The 14,751-nt window shown below is 28.6% G+C and overlaps 1 protein-coding gene across 2 annotated transcripts in view; it reads right to left on the reverse strand.

The window, feature by feature from the left end:
* Positions 1-13,949, reverse strand: part of LOC123008988 (zinc finger protein rotund-like) — a 103,591-nt gene extending 89,642 nt beyond the window's left edge. Inside the window, exons 1-2 of one of the 2 annotated variants that reach the window (XM_044405067.1) lie at positions 13,681-13,949; positions 1,789-1,928 (exon numbers count right to left, since the gene is read on the reverse strand). In XM_044405067.1, the coding sequence (XP_044261002.1) occupies positions 1,789-1,920 (132 nt within the window). In that variant the 5' untranslated portion in view covers positions 1,921-1,928; positions 13,681-13,949. Of the gene's footprint in view, positions 1-1,788; positions 1,929-12,133; positions 12,248-13,680 lie in introns of those variants that run through there. The other variant, XM_044405068.1, reaches the window with a different exon arrangement.
* Between the last annotated feature and the right edge of the window lie 802 nt (positions 13,950-14,751).

Here is a 14,751-nt window from a genome sequence, read left to right on the forward strand (position 1 = left end):
ACTTCTAAAAAAATATGAATTCCCAATTTGAAAGTCAAAATTTTGTAATTAGAAGTCCACTGGAGTGGAATTTGAAATTAAACTTTGCAAGGAACCTTCAAATTGAGAAACTAAATTCTGAATTTGGATGCTAAAATTGTAAGTTAAAAATTTCTAATTTTTAAGCTAATATAAAGAAATCAAAATTTGTAGTAAAGTCTGACTTTTTAACGTCAAATTATTACAAATAAAGTCTAAATTCCGAGACTGCAACTTTACTTAATTCGAAAAATCGTCCAAATTTTGAAAATCTGATATTTTTATACCTATTATAATGTTCACAACATCACCTTTTGAACAAACAAAAAGACAAATTTGGAAATAAAACTCTGAGAATTCTAAAAGTTAAAGTTCAAAAGCTTGAACTTCGAATTTGAAAGTAAAAATTTTGTCTGTAATTTTATTTACTTAGATTTTTTTCTTGAAATCCAAATATTAAATTTTGATTTGTTATATGTGTTCACAATCTAACATTTTGAGAATTCACCTTAAGAAATCCGGAAGTCCAAAATGTGGAAATTAAACTGATAATTTTTTGATTTTCTAGTTTAAAAAAGCTGTAATTCTAAGTCTAAAAGTAAACTTCTAAAAAAAGTATTAAAAGCTTAAATCCCGAATTTGAAATTTTAGGATAAGAAGTCCACATTATAAAAAGGTAACGTTCCTTCAAACATGAGTGGTGTTTTTGTGGGACAAATTTTTTTTTAATTTTACAAATTTATGTAGTCTCAAAAGTCTTGATTAAACTTTATTTACAAATAGAAAAATTTTTGAAATTGGAAGTTCTAGAATTTTTATAGCTATTAAGATAACAAGATTTTTAAACTATAAGACTTGTGTTGTCTATAAAATTTTGTTCAACACTAATATTAAATCATAAATTTTAGTAAATTCAAAAATTCTTATAAAGAAATTTGTCAAAATAATGTCAAAATTGACAAAATGTCAAGATAAGAGTATGATGTAATTGACGACGTATTTTATAGAAAAGCGTATCAGATGAATAAAAAGTATGAAACCAAACGTTTTTTGCATAAACTATTTATTTTTTGGAAAAACTAATTGATAAATAATTTCTCTAAAGAAGGTTATGATCTAAGGATTACAACTATCTACTTTATATTTAATTTTGACAAAAAAATCGCATAACTCAACATCAAAACAAGATTTCGTTCTCATAATCCGATTACATTTTTTATATTAGTTTAATTTATTATAATTATTATTTTCTGGAGGCAAATGATTAAAAAAACCGCTTAGTTCCACACTTTATATTAACGGCAACATAAGAGATAAGTTTAAATGCACTGGCAACAGTATAAGATATTAGTGTTGGAAAAAAATATAAACTCACAAGAAACAATGCAAAAAAACACAAATAAATGAAAATTCTTTCTAAACTCTAATACAAAAATTGGAAAAATTCTCGAATAAATAGAAATGCTATCAAATAAGTAAAAAAAATGTCCCACTCGGCGAATCCGTGTCGCCGCCACCGCACCGCCGCCAAGATCATCCCCGATAAACCCGTAAATCAGTCCAACGTATTGCTGATCCTCGTTGTCAGATAACCCGACCGCCTTTATATTAAAATCCCAAGCAGTGGCACGTGCCACCCCCCCACACACACACACGTGTAAACAACCATCTACATTGCTAATTGAAGGTCCTTAATACTCCGTGTTTTTCAGCCAACAAACAACGTAAGGGGAATTTTAAGTTGGGGTGTCGTATCTCTCTTTTACTCACCTTACTCTGTGTGGCGTAATCGAGGGCCAGCATGCAGTCGTTGTAGCCGTTTTCGGTTTTGATTGTGGTGGCCATCGGGCCGCATAATTGCCCTAATTGACCGCCGACGGAGTCACGGTACCAAGGATACATCTTCGGAGCTGGAAAATGACAACGATTCTCTCACTGACGAGCTAAAGATTGTCATCAAGGGGTGAAGTCAATGGAAAGATGAAACGACTGTGTTAAGTGTCGCAAGCTTTTTTCTCTTATATACAGGGTGAAACAAACAAAACTCGGTGATAAACTTGTGAATTGAATTAAAACTGATATTATTAGAAAAGTATACATAAAGGGTGTCCCAGCGATTTGAAAAAGTCCATTAGTGACCTTTAAATGGTAAAATTAAAAAAAATTATATGGGACATTGATAGATACTGATTTAGTCCATCATCTAAAATTATTTTCAACTATACAGCGTGTCTCCAAAATAAGTTACAATACAAACTTGTGTTTTTTAAATAAAACACCGTATGTTTCTTGGCATTTTTGGATGTAGCCTTTGAAAACAATGTTTTTACTCTAAACATTTATTAGTCGATTTCGCTTAGTTTTAGTTTTTAGTTTTTTTGACGAAAAAATGCACTTTTTAAAAATTTATTATACAAAAACTAAGACAGCTAGAACAAATTTTTTCTTACTTTTGCAACGAAAGTACAGAATTTAAAGCTGTAGCAATTTTTTAGTGTTTTTGCATTTGTAAAGATGAATAAATTAAGAAATTTTATAAAAGTTAAATAACTTATAAAATTTAAATGGAACACCCTAATTTTTTATTTTTGCAACTAATAGATTGATGAATTGTCTATCTAAATAAATAAACTTTTAATGTCTAGATTTGATAAATGAAAAGATATTTAACATTCAATATTAATTGTAGCAACAATGTCTATCAATATCTCGGCAACCACCATGGATCACTTATCCGTTGATTTATCCAGAGATTGTAAAAGTCGTTATAAATACTGAAATTCAAACTATTTTATTGTAAAAATAAAGAATAATGGATTCAGTTTAACACAAATGTGATTATTAAGTGATATTTCTTCCATTTCTTGTGCAACTGTGCACTTTTTAGCCACTGAAACAATAGTATTTTTTTTTTTAATGTTTAACTTTAAATATCTTTTTAGTTATTGATTGTAAACACCTAAAAGTAAATAATTTTAGAAAAACAATTTAATAATATTTTAAATGGAAAAACAACAAATGGGAGGTTCTATTTAAATATTGAACTTTTAACAAACGCCTTCATTTTTTTATCTTTGCAAATGCAACACACTAAAAAAATGTTACAACCTTATAGCTTGTACCTTCTTCTTTGCGGTAGTAAAAAAAATATTTCCAGATGTCTTAGTTCTTGTGTAATTCTTTTTTTAAAAGTGCATGTTTTCGTCAAAAAAAACGTCTTATTTTTAAAAGTAAGCAAAATCGACCAATAAAAGTTTAACTTAAAAACAATGTCATAAAAATCTACATCCAAAAACGCTAAGAAACATGGTGTTTCATTTAAAAATAACACAAGTTTGTATTGTTAACTTATTTTAAAGACACGCTGTATAGTTGAAAATAATTTTAGGCGATGGACTAGATTAATATCTATCAATGTCCTATATACAGGGTGTCTTCAGAAAATAATAATTAATATAAATTAACGTAATATAAAAAATGAGATCGTATTTTGAGAACCAAATTTTGTCTTGTTTTTTAGTTATGCGATTTTTTTTTGTCAAAATTGCAATTTATTTAAAATAATTTTTGAGAAAATTAAATATGAAGTAGCTAGTTGTAATCCTTAGATCATAACCTTTATGAGAAAAATAGTTTTATAGTGGGTTACTAAATCCAAAAATTTTATTCTTGATAAAACATCAAATTTTTATAGTACTTTATCATTCATAACCTTTATGAGAAAAATAGTTTTATAGTGGGTTGCTATTTAAAAAAATAAAATTTTTTGTAGAACTCAAAAACAAAAGAAAATTTCGAAAAATTTTATTCTTGATAAAACATCACATTTTTAAAGCACTTTATCGTTCATCAATTAGTTTTTTCAAAAAATTAATAGTTTAAGTAAAAAACGTTTGGTTCCATACTTTTTACTCACCTGGTATGTTTTTAAATTTTACCATTTGAAGGTCACTAATGGACTTTTTAAACTCTCTGAGACACCCTGTATTTACTAAAAAATAACACAATTGTGAAAAAAACTTATCATTTAGGTATACAGTGAGAAATATATCTATGACAATCTATGCGATAGCACCTAATGAATTTCTCATATTGTTAAAAAGTCAAGATAAATTGGAAACCAATAAACATAAGTATAGAGAATGTGGACATAGATCGATGCAGAATTAAATTCTCATTCATTTATAATGAAGAAAAAATTGAGACCTTTCATTAGAAAAATTGTTTTATAAATATTTAAAGTTTCGCACCTTAAAGTTTGGGAGTTTGTAAACTATTTTTTCAATTATGAATTATACCAGAAGAAAGATCTAATCTTTCTTTTTCATATGCCCAAATACGATTTCAAAATAATTAAAAATGGCAAAGTAATCGATTTTTGAAAAGGAAGGTGCAAATTAAAAAAAATTCACAAACGTTTAAATATTTCCAAAAACGATTAAACTTAGGTATAGCAAAGGTTAATAAAAACACTCTCAAAATTACTTGAGTAATCCAAGTACACAATAAAAAAGATAGATTTCTATTTAAAATAACAAAGTTGATACCCACTTCCGGTATAACCGGAAGTGCCACTATCTTGAAAATATTTTCATTAGGCAGGACCTACCCGATTATGGACATACACACATTTTTAGATAAATATCACTGTTAGAACTCCCAACACTTTAAATGTGATGTTCTGCCGGAACACCGTGTTACAGTGTCCCCGACTTTTATAAAAGATAAAAAAATTCGATTTCAATTTTCATTTTTTTGTCGTTCAGCCCTGCTTGGTTAAAGATTAATCTCTACCATAATTTAGTTTTGAAAAATCAAGTATGCCTTGGAATTTTCAAAAAAAACTATTTTTCTCTAAAAAGCCTTTTATGTGCCAAATACGACAAAAAGTTATTATAAGAGAAGTTGTTTAAAATCAACATCTATACCAAATTTCAAAATCATCGGTCAACTAATAATTTTCTTTTTTTTCCGAGATAATTGCTTTTTATTAACAAAAACGTCAAAAATTCATTTAGTATTAATAATATAAATTTATTCTTTGACAAAATTTACAGTTTTTCTCCTATGCAGTTTTGACAACTGTTTGGTATTTCTCAATACGAAACGTCAGATTATTTTTAACAGATATAAAGCAATTTTAAGCCTTTTTGTCGTATTTGTTACATAAAAGGAACTTTACAGAAAAATAAGTGTTTTAAAAATTTCCAAAAAAAACTTGATTTTTCAAAACTAAAATTCTTTTAGAACTTAGTCTTTAACCAAGCGAAGCTAAACCCCAAAAAATAAAAATTTTAACCGAGAATTTTTATCTTTGACAAGAGTCGTTTCACACCTATTCGAGGACACATTGTATATGGTGTCATTAAAAAAATTGTGATGATATCATTATTTCTAACATATGACGACAAAATTTAAATTTCACTGTTATTGACAAAAATCATTTTAGCCCTTCGAGCGTGTATCAAAAAAATACCTACCCTTTAACAAAAATTTTTGAATTTTTAACAATAATTTTATTAATAACGTTTCAAAAAAGTATACCACAATTTTAATGCCTAAATGCAAACAAAACAAAAATTTTAATTTTCCACTACAGTACCCAAGTACTTTTAAAAACGAAATTGACCTGTTCGAGGATTTTTTCGTAAAACGATCAGTTTGAATTTAAATGAATATCTACGAGTTTTGCTACACCCTGTATATCAACGATTTAATTTTTAAATTGCCAGACATCCGATTGCGATTAAGGGAGTCGTTAATGCAGAATGAATCGAATTTGAAAGGAGATAAAGATCGTCAGGTTGAAAAACAGGTGTTTCGTGTTAGACAGTGTCAACGTCAAGACTGCACTTTTTTGCATTCAAAACTTAAATAATATAAATGCAAATTCGTCTCGTGGTCTAGTTATCGATTGACCGAAGATTTGTACAAGGCCTTAGGGAGAAAACTAGGGGAGAGATGAAGTAATACCTAAACAAAACAAAGCGTTTTACTCATTTCACACTCGTTTGAGAATCTAGGGTATTTTTTGCAAGGTTGGCACCGGGGTCAATGACCAGTACTGCAAACTAATTTTATGAAAAAAATGTATATAACCCTACCGTAGCAATAAACATTTTGAATTTATTTATACAGGTTGCTATCGGAAGATGAATATTATAAAATTACAGTTTTACTATATCGAACACAAAACTAATTTTATTGACTACTTCATCGACATGCTGTGTCTGTTGATTTCATTTCGTTTACGAAAATCACAGTTCCACCAAACGTATTAACTATTTACGAAAATGTCAATAATTATTTTGACAAGTCAATTGGTTATTAAATAACAAATCACGTCAAAATTCAGTTTTTATTTGAACAGTTGTAATTCCAGTACGATGAAAAATTCAAATGTCAACTCTAAAACCTCGATTTGTTTTCAATTGTTTTTCAAGACCTTATCGACATGGTTGTATTGTGATTATGTTGCTCAGTTTTCTCATTAATTTCAACAAGTGCATTAAATTGATTTTTGTTGTTAGAGAAATTTACAGTTCTACCACATCAATAAATATTTAGGATTACTAGTCGAAAAGCCTAATAAAGTGTTTTATTTAGATTTTGGAAGCGACATACCTAACAATAATAATTAGTTTATTTAATTTAATTAGTGGTGAAGACCTTATCGACATGGTTAATTTCTTTAGATTTGTTTTTAAGGTGTGAAATGACATAATAATAAAAAAATAATCTAAAATGTATAATCCATTTCATTGAAATGGGCATAACAGTAGGCCATAATTGTGTAAACCGCGCTTTAAATGTGAAAAAGGCTTCACATACTAAGGAACTAATTTTGTCACTAAAAAAGTGAGGTTAAGATAGTTTAAATTTTATTTCTAAAAAACCCTCTTTCAGAGGAAGTTTTTTTTCCATAAAAAGTTTAACACCTTGTTTCATTCCTTTGTAGGTGTAGTTTTAACACCAAAAAAGTAGGTAAGAAGTAAGTAATCAAAGAAAAACAAAAACCCCATCTGCTGTTATACCAGGGACATGGGCAGGGCTACAAACTTAAATATGAATATGAAATTACATAGCCAACCATTATGCCAAAAAAATTTCTTATAAATAAAAAGAATGTAAAATTTCTTACTTATTTAAAGTACATACAGAGAATAAGATTTCCTTTTTTAAGGTAAGTTTTTAATAATCTTTTACTAAAATAGTGGTTACTTTTATCATTGCACAATTTTAATTACAAAAACCATTAATTTAGATCATAATTTCAACAAAGCGCAACGAGAAACAGCTTTAAGACATATCAATCCATATTCCTGCGACTGTACTTATTAAAACAAATATCTTTTTTTCAATGCAATAATACGTAAAACATATACTTAGTATTTGTTTTAACAATAATTTTAGATTATACCTAATTAGATTATACCATAATTTATTAAAAAATAAATAAATGAGAAAGTAAAATTTGTTTCTAAATCTCATTTTTTGGGTACAGCTGAAGTAAAAAGTATTTACCTTTTTTAAAGCAAGTTGTTATTGACCTTTTATTGAAATAGTGGACAGATTTATAATTACACAATGTTAATCGCACTAAGTCAATAATTCAGATCACAATTTCAACAAAGTGCTACTGGAAACAACCTTCGGACCTATTTTAATCCCTGTTTCTGCAACTCTATTTATTAAAACAAAAGATGATTTTTTTATTCATTTGTTTCTTTAGTTTGGTAGTCTTGAACTTTCGGTTTGTTTTTTTTTAACTGCAGTACTAAAACAATATTTGTTTCAATAATAATTTTAGATATTGGTAATTCTATTTTATTCATTTTTTTTTCTTTGTTTGTTCTTAATTTTACCATAAAAGTTAAACAAATTAAAAAAAATATCTGAAATAGTCAAATTTGTTTCAATTTGTACAGCCAAAGAAAAAATAATTACCTTTTTTGAAACAAGGTTTTATTGACTTTTTATTAAAATAGTTCATAGTTTTATAATTACACAATGTTAATCACTAAATTAAAAATTCAGATCACAATTTCAACAAAGCGCTTTTTTCTGCGACTGTACTTAATTAAAAAAAAAGGTAATTGCTTATTTTTGTATAAGAATTTTTAATAATCCTTTTTATAGTAATACCACTTTGATTTAATCATAAGAGTTGAACAAACTTTATAAAAATAAAAAGTCAATTACCAGCAACACCACGTTTTAAAAAATATGTAAATCACCATAATAGTGAAAAACGTGCCAATTTAATCGACTTTTAATTAAAAACAGGTTCAACTGCTCTTGAAGTATAATAAAAATAGCAAACTGCAGCGAAAGAAAATGTAATAATGTGAAGAGTCGAATTCTTTATTGAACTGAAATTACTACAACCAAAAACTCGTTTTTCGGTCATTGCAGTTCGTCAAATATTAAATAAAACAAAATTTAATAAAGTGAAGAGTCGAGTCCTTTATTCAACTGGAATGACTACAAGCAAAAACTCCTTGTGTTTAATTCGATTTTTTCGTGTCATTGCAGTGCATTAAACTTAAAAAACCTAAATATCACTAAAATTACCCCTTTTTTCCATCTAACAAATAGAGCAATCATCGAAAAGGAAGAATCATCATGCAATGCAGCCTGAGGCCACAGCAATTCAAATAATAACCATCTCTCGCTTAAAAACCATCTTATGAGCCGCATTAAAAAAACCATTCACCACCCTCGCACTTAATAACCAATAAAACTGTCAAATAAATCGCGCGTTCATTGATCCTCTCGCGATAAAAAGGGTGGACATTCATGAATGAATATCAAACACACAATGAATGGAATGCGAGAGCATACGAGGACCCCTCGTACCTGACCGGTCATTACCGAACCGAAAAAAAATAGAGATGAGAAAAACAAAGGTATAACAAGCGACCGAATTCTACTACAAATAGCGTGCAACCGCAACGTTTCTCCGACGTAACCCGTAATCATGTGAAACAGTCGTTAACACAATTGGAGTTGGAGAGAAATATAAACACATCATGATTGATCACAATGCAGTGACAAAGTGAGGTTAGGTGAGTTTTGATTTGACACTTATCGGACATTGACACCGATACCAACCTAGAAAAATTGATTTATTTAAATTCGCAATAAATTTCAAACTTTTCAATGCATACAAAAGATAAAGCATTTACGCAAGTTTTCAATTTATAATAATCGGGTCTGACAGCTGAAGTAATAATATTGTGGTGTTGTTTAACACGCTAATAACTGTATTTAAGTGTATACAGACATTTATTCTACTTAAAGGTGCCACAAAAATTACGTGTAGAAAAAGTGGGTGAAAAATAATTAAATTAATAACAAAAAACATATAGAAGTCGGATAAAATCGCACAAATAAAAGAAACGCTTCAAATTAACACAAAAAAATAAGTTTGTAACCAGTCGAAATTTTATAATAACTAAAATTAAAAGTCCGCTTAATTGAAATTGTGATTGAATTTATTATTTACCATGGCTAAATTTAGCAAAATGTTGCTATGTGTCCAATTAATAAATTTCTGAACAAACTCGCCTGTGACTTTGAAATTATGTTGGCAACACTGAATAATGTAGAGGTAGAAATTATAAAACTTGTTTTATCTGTTTTGCAATGGTACCATGTTGATTAGTAATGTAATTAAAGTATGGTAGTTCTAACCACAATTTCAGTAAAGTGCAAGAAGTGTAGCTTCAATACTTGTAATAATTATTTGATCTCTCATGCAAATAAAAAAATATATATACCGCCACCAATACCAACCTTATGAAAAGCAATAAAATAAAGTATTTTCAGTTTTAAAAACTGATTATTGAATAATAAAATTGTAATAAAAAAATCATTGGTTTAAAGGATGTTTTCATGAAAAAATTCTAATCACAATTTCGATAAAGCGTTTTAAAAACTACCTAACTTTAAAACTAATAACAGTGATAATCTTGTATTTTTTGGCTCTACACAAAACTGTTAAAATTGTTTTCAAATTTAAAATAAATAAATATTAAAATAAAACTCACCGTTATTAAAATAATTTTCTATTAGTTTTTAGTAAAATAGCAGTTAGTTTTATTATTCTACAATGTTCATTGCAAGAAAACAAACAATTCCACAGCACAGTCGAGAAAAAAAGTATTCACCATTCCGAAAACAAGCTTTTACTGCACTGTTAAAATAGCAAACAATAATTCGACCCACAACAACAATAAAGCGCAACAAAAATTAGGTTTCAAACTACATATTTAATACCAATTTTTTTAATTAATTCTTAGTATTTGCCATTTCTCATAAAAATTATTATTAGCTTTATTAAAATAGTGGTTAGTTTTATTGTTATAGTACCTAAGTTAAAATTAAAAGTTATAATACCTAAGTTAAAAATAAAACATTACCTAATTCAAATCACTATTTCAATAAAGCGGCAATATAGAAGTAGGCCTCAAGTCAACCTTAATTTTTATGTCTATTTAACAATTGTACTACGTTGTTTAGAAATGTAATTAAGGCATGATAGTTCTAACCATAATTTCAGTAAAATGTACAAAGTGTAGCGTTAATATTGGTAATTATTTGATCTTCCGGAAACGTGGGAAAAAATTTAAACTAAAGAAAATTTGCGGCTAATTATATGAACAGCAATAAAATAATGATTTTTCAAATTAAAAAGTGAGTTTGAGTAATAAAATTCTAATTAAAAAAAATTTATGATTCTTCGGATATTTTGCCAAAGACTTCTAATCACAATTTCGATAAAAGTGTCTCAAAAACTAACCTCAAAAGTGATAATAACTTTGTATTTTTTCTGGTTTTACACAAACGAGAAAACTGTTAAAATTTTTGAAATAATTTACTATTACTTTTCATTAAAGTAATGGTTAGTTTTATTATTCTACAACGTTAATTTCAAGAAAACAATAAATTCCACAGCAAAGTCGAGGAAAAAAGTATTCACCATTCTGGAAACATACTCTAATTGCGCTAGGTTAAAACAGTTAACAATAATTCGAACCACAAGTTCACTAAAGCACAAGAAAAATTACCTGTTAGACTATTCAAACCAATATTGTATCCGGCGATTTATTTAAAGTGAAGTACAATCAGAGAAAAAATTATTTGCCACTTTTGATAAATTTATTTTTATAGGTACAGGTACAAAGTATGGAACCAAACGTTTTTTTTTTAATCATTTGCTTCAAGAAAATAATAATTAATATAATTTAAAGTAATACAAAAAATGTGATCGTGTTTTGAGAACGAAATTTTGTTTTGTTTTTGAATTAAACGATTTTTTTTGTCAAAATTGCAATTTATGTAAAAATTAAAAAGTATATATATAAATTGTAATACACAATGTAATAAATGTAATCCTTAAATCATAATCTTCATGAGAAAAATGGTTTTAAGTAGGTTGACATTTAAAAAAAATTAAAAATTTTGTAGAACTCAAAACAAACAAAATTTCGAAAAATTTTATTCTTGATAAAACATACAAAGCATACATCAATTAACTTTTCCAAAAAATAAGTAGTTTAATCAAAAAACGTTTGATTCCATACCTGGTATATAATTCAAAATCGCGAAAAACTTTACCTAATTCAAATCACAATTTCAAGCGAGCGCAACGCGAAGTAGCCCTCAGTCCAATCTTTTTTTCTTCAGCCTTACACAATTAAAACACTTATTTCAGAATTATAAATTAAAATAATAAATCGTAGTAAATGAATAATAAAATAGTTAAAATGTACGTTTTGTTTACATCTTACAATGGTAATTGACACACCTACTATTAAAACAGTAAAAACACTATTTGAGGAATAAATAGACGTTTTATGATTATCGCTGATGGCGATATTTATTAGATACTTATTTTTAGACCGATTGTAGGTAACCTGTTCTATTTTAAGACCTCATTGCATTAATTTAGAATTTTCTGTAAAAATAAAAAATCCCCAGACTCTCGTATCTCGCCCCCTCAATTCGCGGCTTTAACCCCGTTTTAAATGCAAAACAGCCGTTAATGACCACATTTCCAACCGGTCACCTTTTGAGGTTGTTACTCCATATATTTACATCGCAAACTTACATAATCACGTCTTTGAACTTGACCGCCGGTTCCGGGCTGAATTCCGGGTTCCGGTGAATTAAACTCACTGGTGGTGATTTCAACGCTTTTTCACGACTGATTCGTGAACATGCATCACACTTTTGATAAACACATCGACAGTTTTTACCGTCGAATTAGAACAAAAAATTATCTCCTCGCTGGTTGAAGGCAATGATTTTAACGAGTTGTGGCGTTTTATTTACGCGTTGGAAGTAATAATATTAATTAGAATAATTGCATCAATGGTAATTATCGAAAGGAAAAAAACGAGTAATGGGTGTATTTATTAACTGACCTATTATTGAGGAAAGATGCCCTTAAAAAATAGCTATAATAATGCAATTTATGGAAAATGGAAAGATTGGCGGTTTCAATTATCACAATTATGGCACGATTTATGGGGAAAAATCGAATTAAAATTTAAACAAGAGAATTAAGTTGGTTGGCTTCCATTTTTTTATTTTCGGCCATTTGCCATTTGCAAACAATAGAAGGGACAATAAAATTATAATAAAATGGTCGTTAAAATAGTTTAATTCATTTAAATAAAAAAATCTGAGATATTCACTTCCATAATTCATAAAATTTGAGCAAAAATAAAACTGATTTTATCTGTCTTTAATTAGCCCAAAAACGACGCCTCTGGAAAAATGGCGTTGCCATAGAAACGTGTGGTATCCATGGCCAAATCTTAATTAATCCATAGACGGCGGTGATTTTTTTCATTTTATTTTAATTTTCAAAAAACAAAAAAAATTCTTTGCTTTACGATACAAAAAGACTCAAAAATTCTGGTAGATTATTGGTATTTAAATTTACTTTAAGTAAAAAAAACACAAACTGATTTGTTTTTTGTGACGCTTACGTATTTTTTTAGACAATATTTTAATTTTTTTTCTCAATGGATACCTATGTATGAATTTTGGAAAATTAACTCAATGTTTTTTATTTTTATTTGAAATAGTAATGGATGTTGTTAGATTTAAAAAAACAGTAGAATAAAGTTTTCTGAATAAAAATTTAATAAAAGTCATAATTTTAACATTTCTAGAAATTACAAAAAAGACGAAGTTGAAAACGCAGAAAAATAAGTTTAAACAAAAAAAATTAAATTTAAAAATTTAAATAAAACCCCTAAATGTGACGCCTATGGCAAAATTGATACTGAAATAATTGCATTGTCATGGAAACGTAAAGTGAAAAAATTGTTAATCCATTGCGTCGTTATTGTTTTTATCACAAAAATAATAATTTCTGTATTTTTTTTGCGTGTGTGACCGATTGGCTTCACACAACATCAGCCACGTGAATGAAAAAACCATGTCGTTGGGAAAAAAATAGTAAAAAAACCGATAAAACCCCGCTTTAAGTACCTCTTCCGATTAGCAACTGCATTATCGCATTAAACTCTCCTCAAATAATGAAAAAACAAGAAATGCAACTCTGCTATCATGACGTCACCTCTCCCTAACACCCGAATTTGTCCTCAAGGTCGTTCATTCCTCTACAATTAAAAAAAACTTTACCTTTTTTCTCGCACAAAAACCACTCACTTTTTTTCCCTTTCTCCCACCAACAACACACTATAACGTCCGTCGATTCTATCCAAAATCACAAACACCGACACACACCTGCGACGATCCTTCGGAGSTCCTGCACATGACACCCAAAAGAAAACACAATCGCCTTTTGTTATTAATTTACGTTTTTTAATTGCGCGCGCGCCAGTTTTTTAAATTTGATCTTGTTGGCTATGACCGGAAAGCCGACGCGCTTTTGTCTATGTTTGCAGTGAGCGCCGCGATCTTACACTACTCGATGTGTGTTTGAATTCGGTGGCTGGACGGTCGGCCAACATCGGCTGAAAACGGTGCTAAGTCACGCCCACTCGGCGCATTAAAACAATGCAATGAGAGAGATCGCCGATTTGGAACAATTTGATAGAGTGAGACAGGTAATAAAAAAATGATAAAGAAAGATTTATGTCGGAATTATGTTTGTTTGAAAGGGATAATACGAGTGCAGAGAAGATATAAATTAGAAGAATAATTACTGATTGTTAATTTTGTGTTTTTCTTAGTTTTCTTAGGATTTATTTTTTCGATAAGTGGCGAAACTGATGTTTCCGGATTGGTTTGAGGAGTGTAACGAATTTTTCCGGCCCTTTAATCATGAAAAAATCGGGCGTGACGAGGGTTCGATGACTCGAGGAAATTTAAATTTGATTAAAAATTTCGGTGGTTTTTAATTGAAATTTGTGATGGTTACGGGAGGAAAGTGAAAGTCAGGGCAGTAATAGAGAAATAAATATACAGGAAAAAAGGGTTTTGACCCGATTTTTAGTTTCTCAAACTTTGTTTTTTACTTCCAATATGCGAAGTTTGAAATGTTAAAACTTTCAAAATTATTAACTCTCTAAGAATTTCTTTTCTCTCGAAAAGCCGATGTTACTTTTTAGTCTTGCAAGCTTTACTTTTGTTATTTAATGATTTATAATTTTACAAGTTATTGAACAATCAAACTTATTGTTAGATATTAAGTAACCTTTAAGCAACATTTGACTTTTAAAATCCACAATTTTTTAACAACGTAAAGTT

Source organism: Tribolium madens, unplaced genomic scaffold (genome assembly GCF_015345945.1).
Source record: "Tribolium madens isolate multiple individuals breed KSU strain unplaced genomic scaffold, Tmad_KSU_1.1 Scaffold_71;HRSCAF=194;Tcas5.2_LG6, whole genome shotgun sequence".
Taxonomy (NCBI): Eukaryota; Metazoa; Arthropoda; class Insecta; order Coleoptera; family Tenebrionidae; genus Tribolium; species Tribolium madens.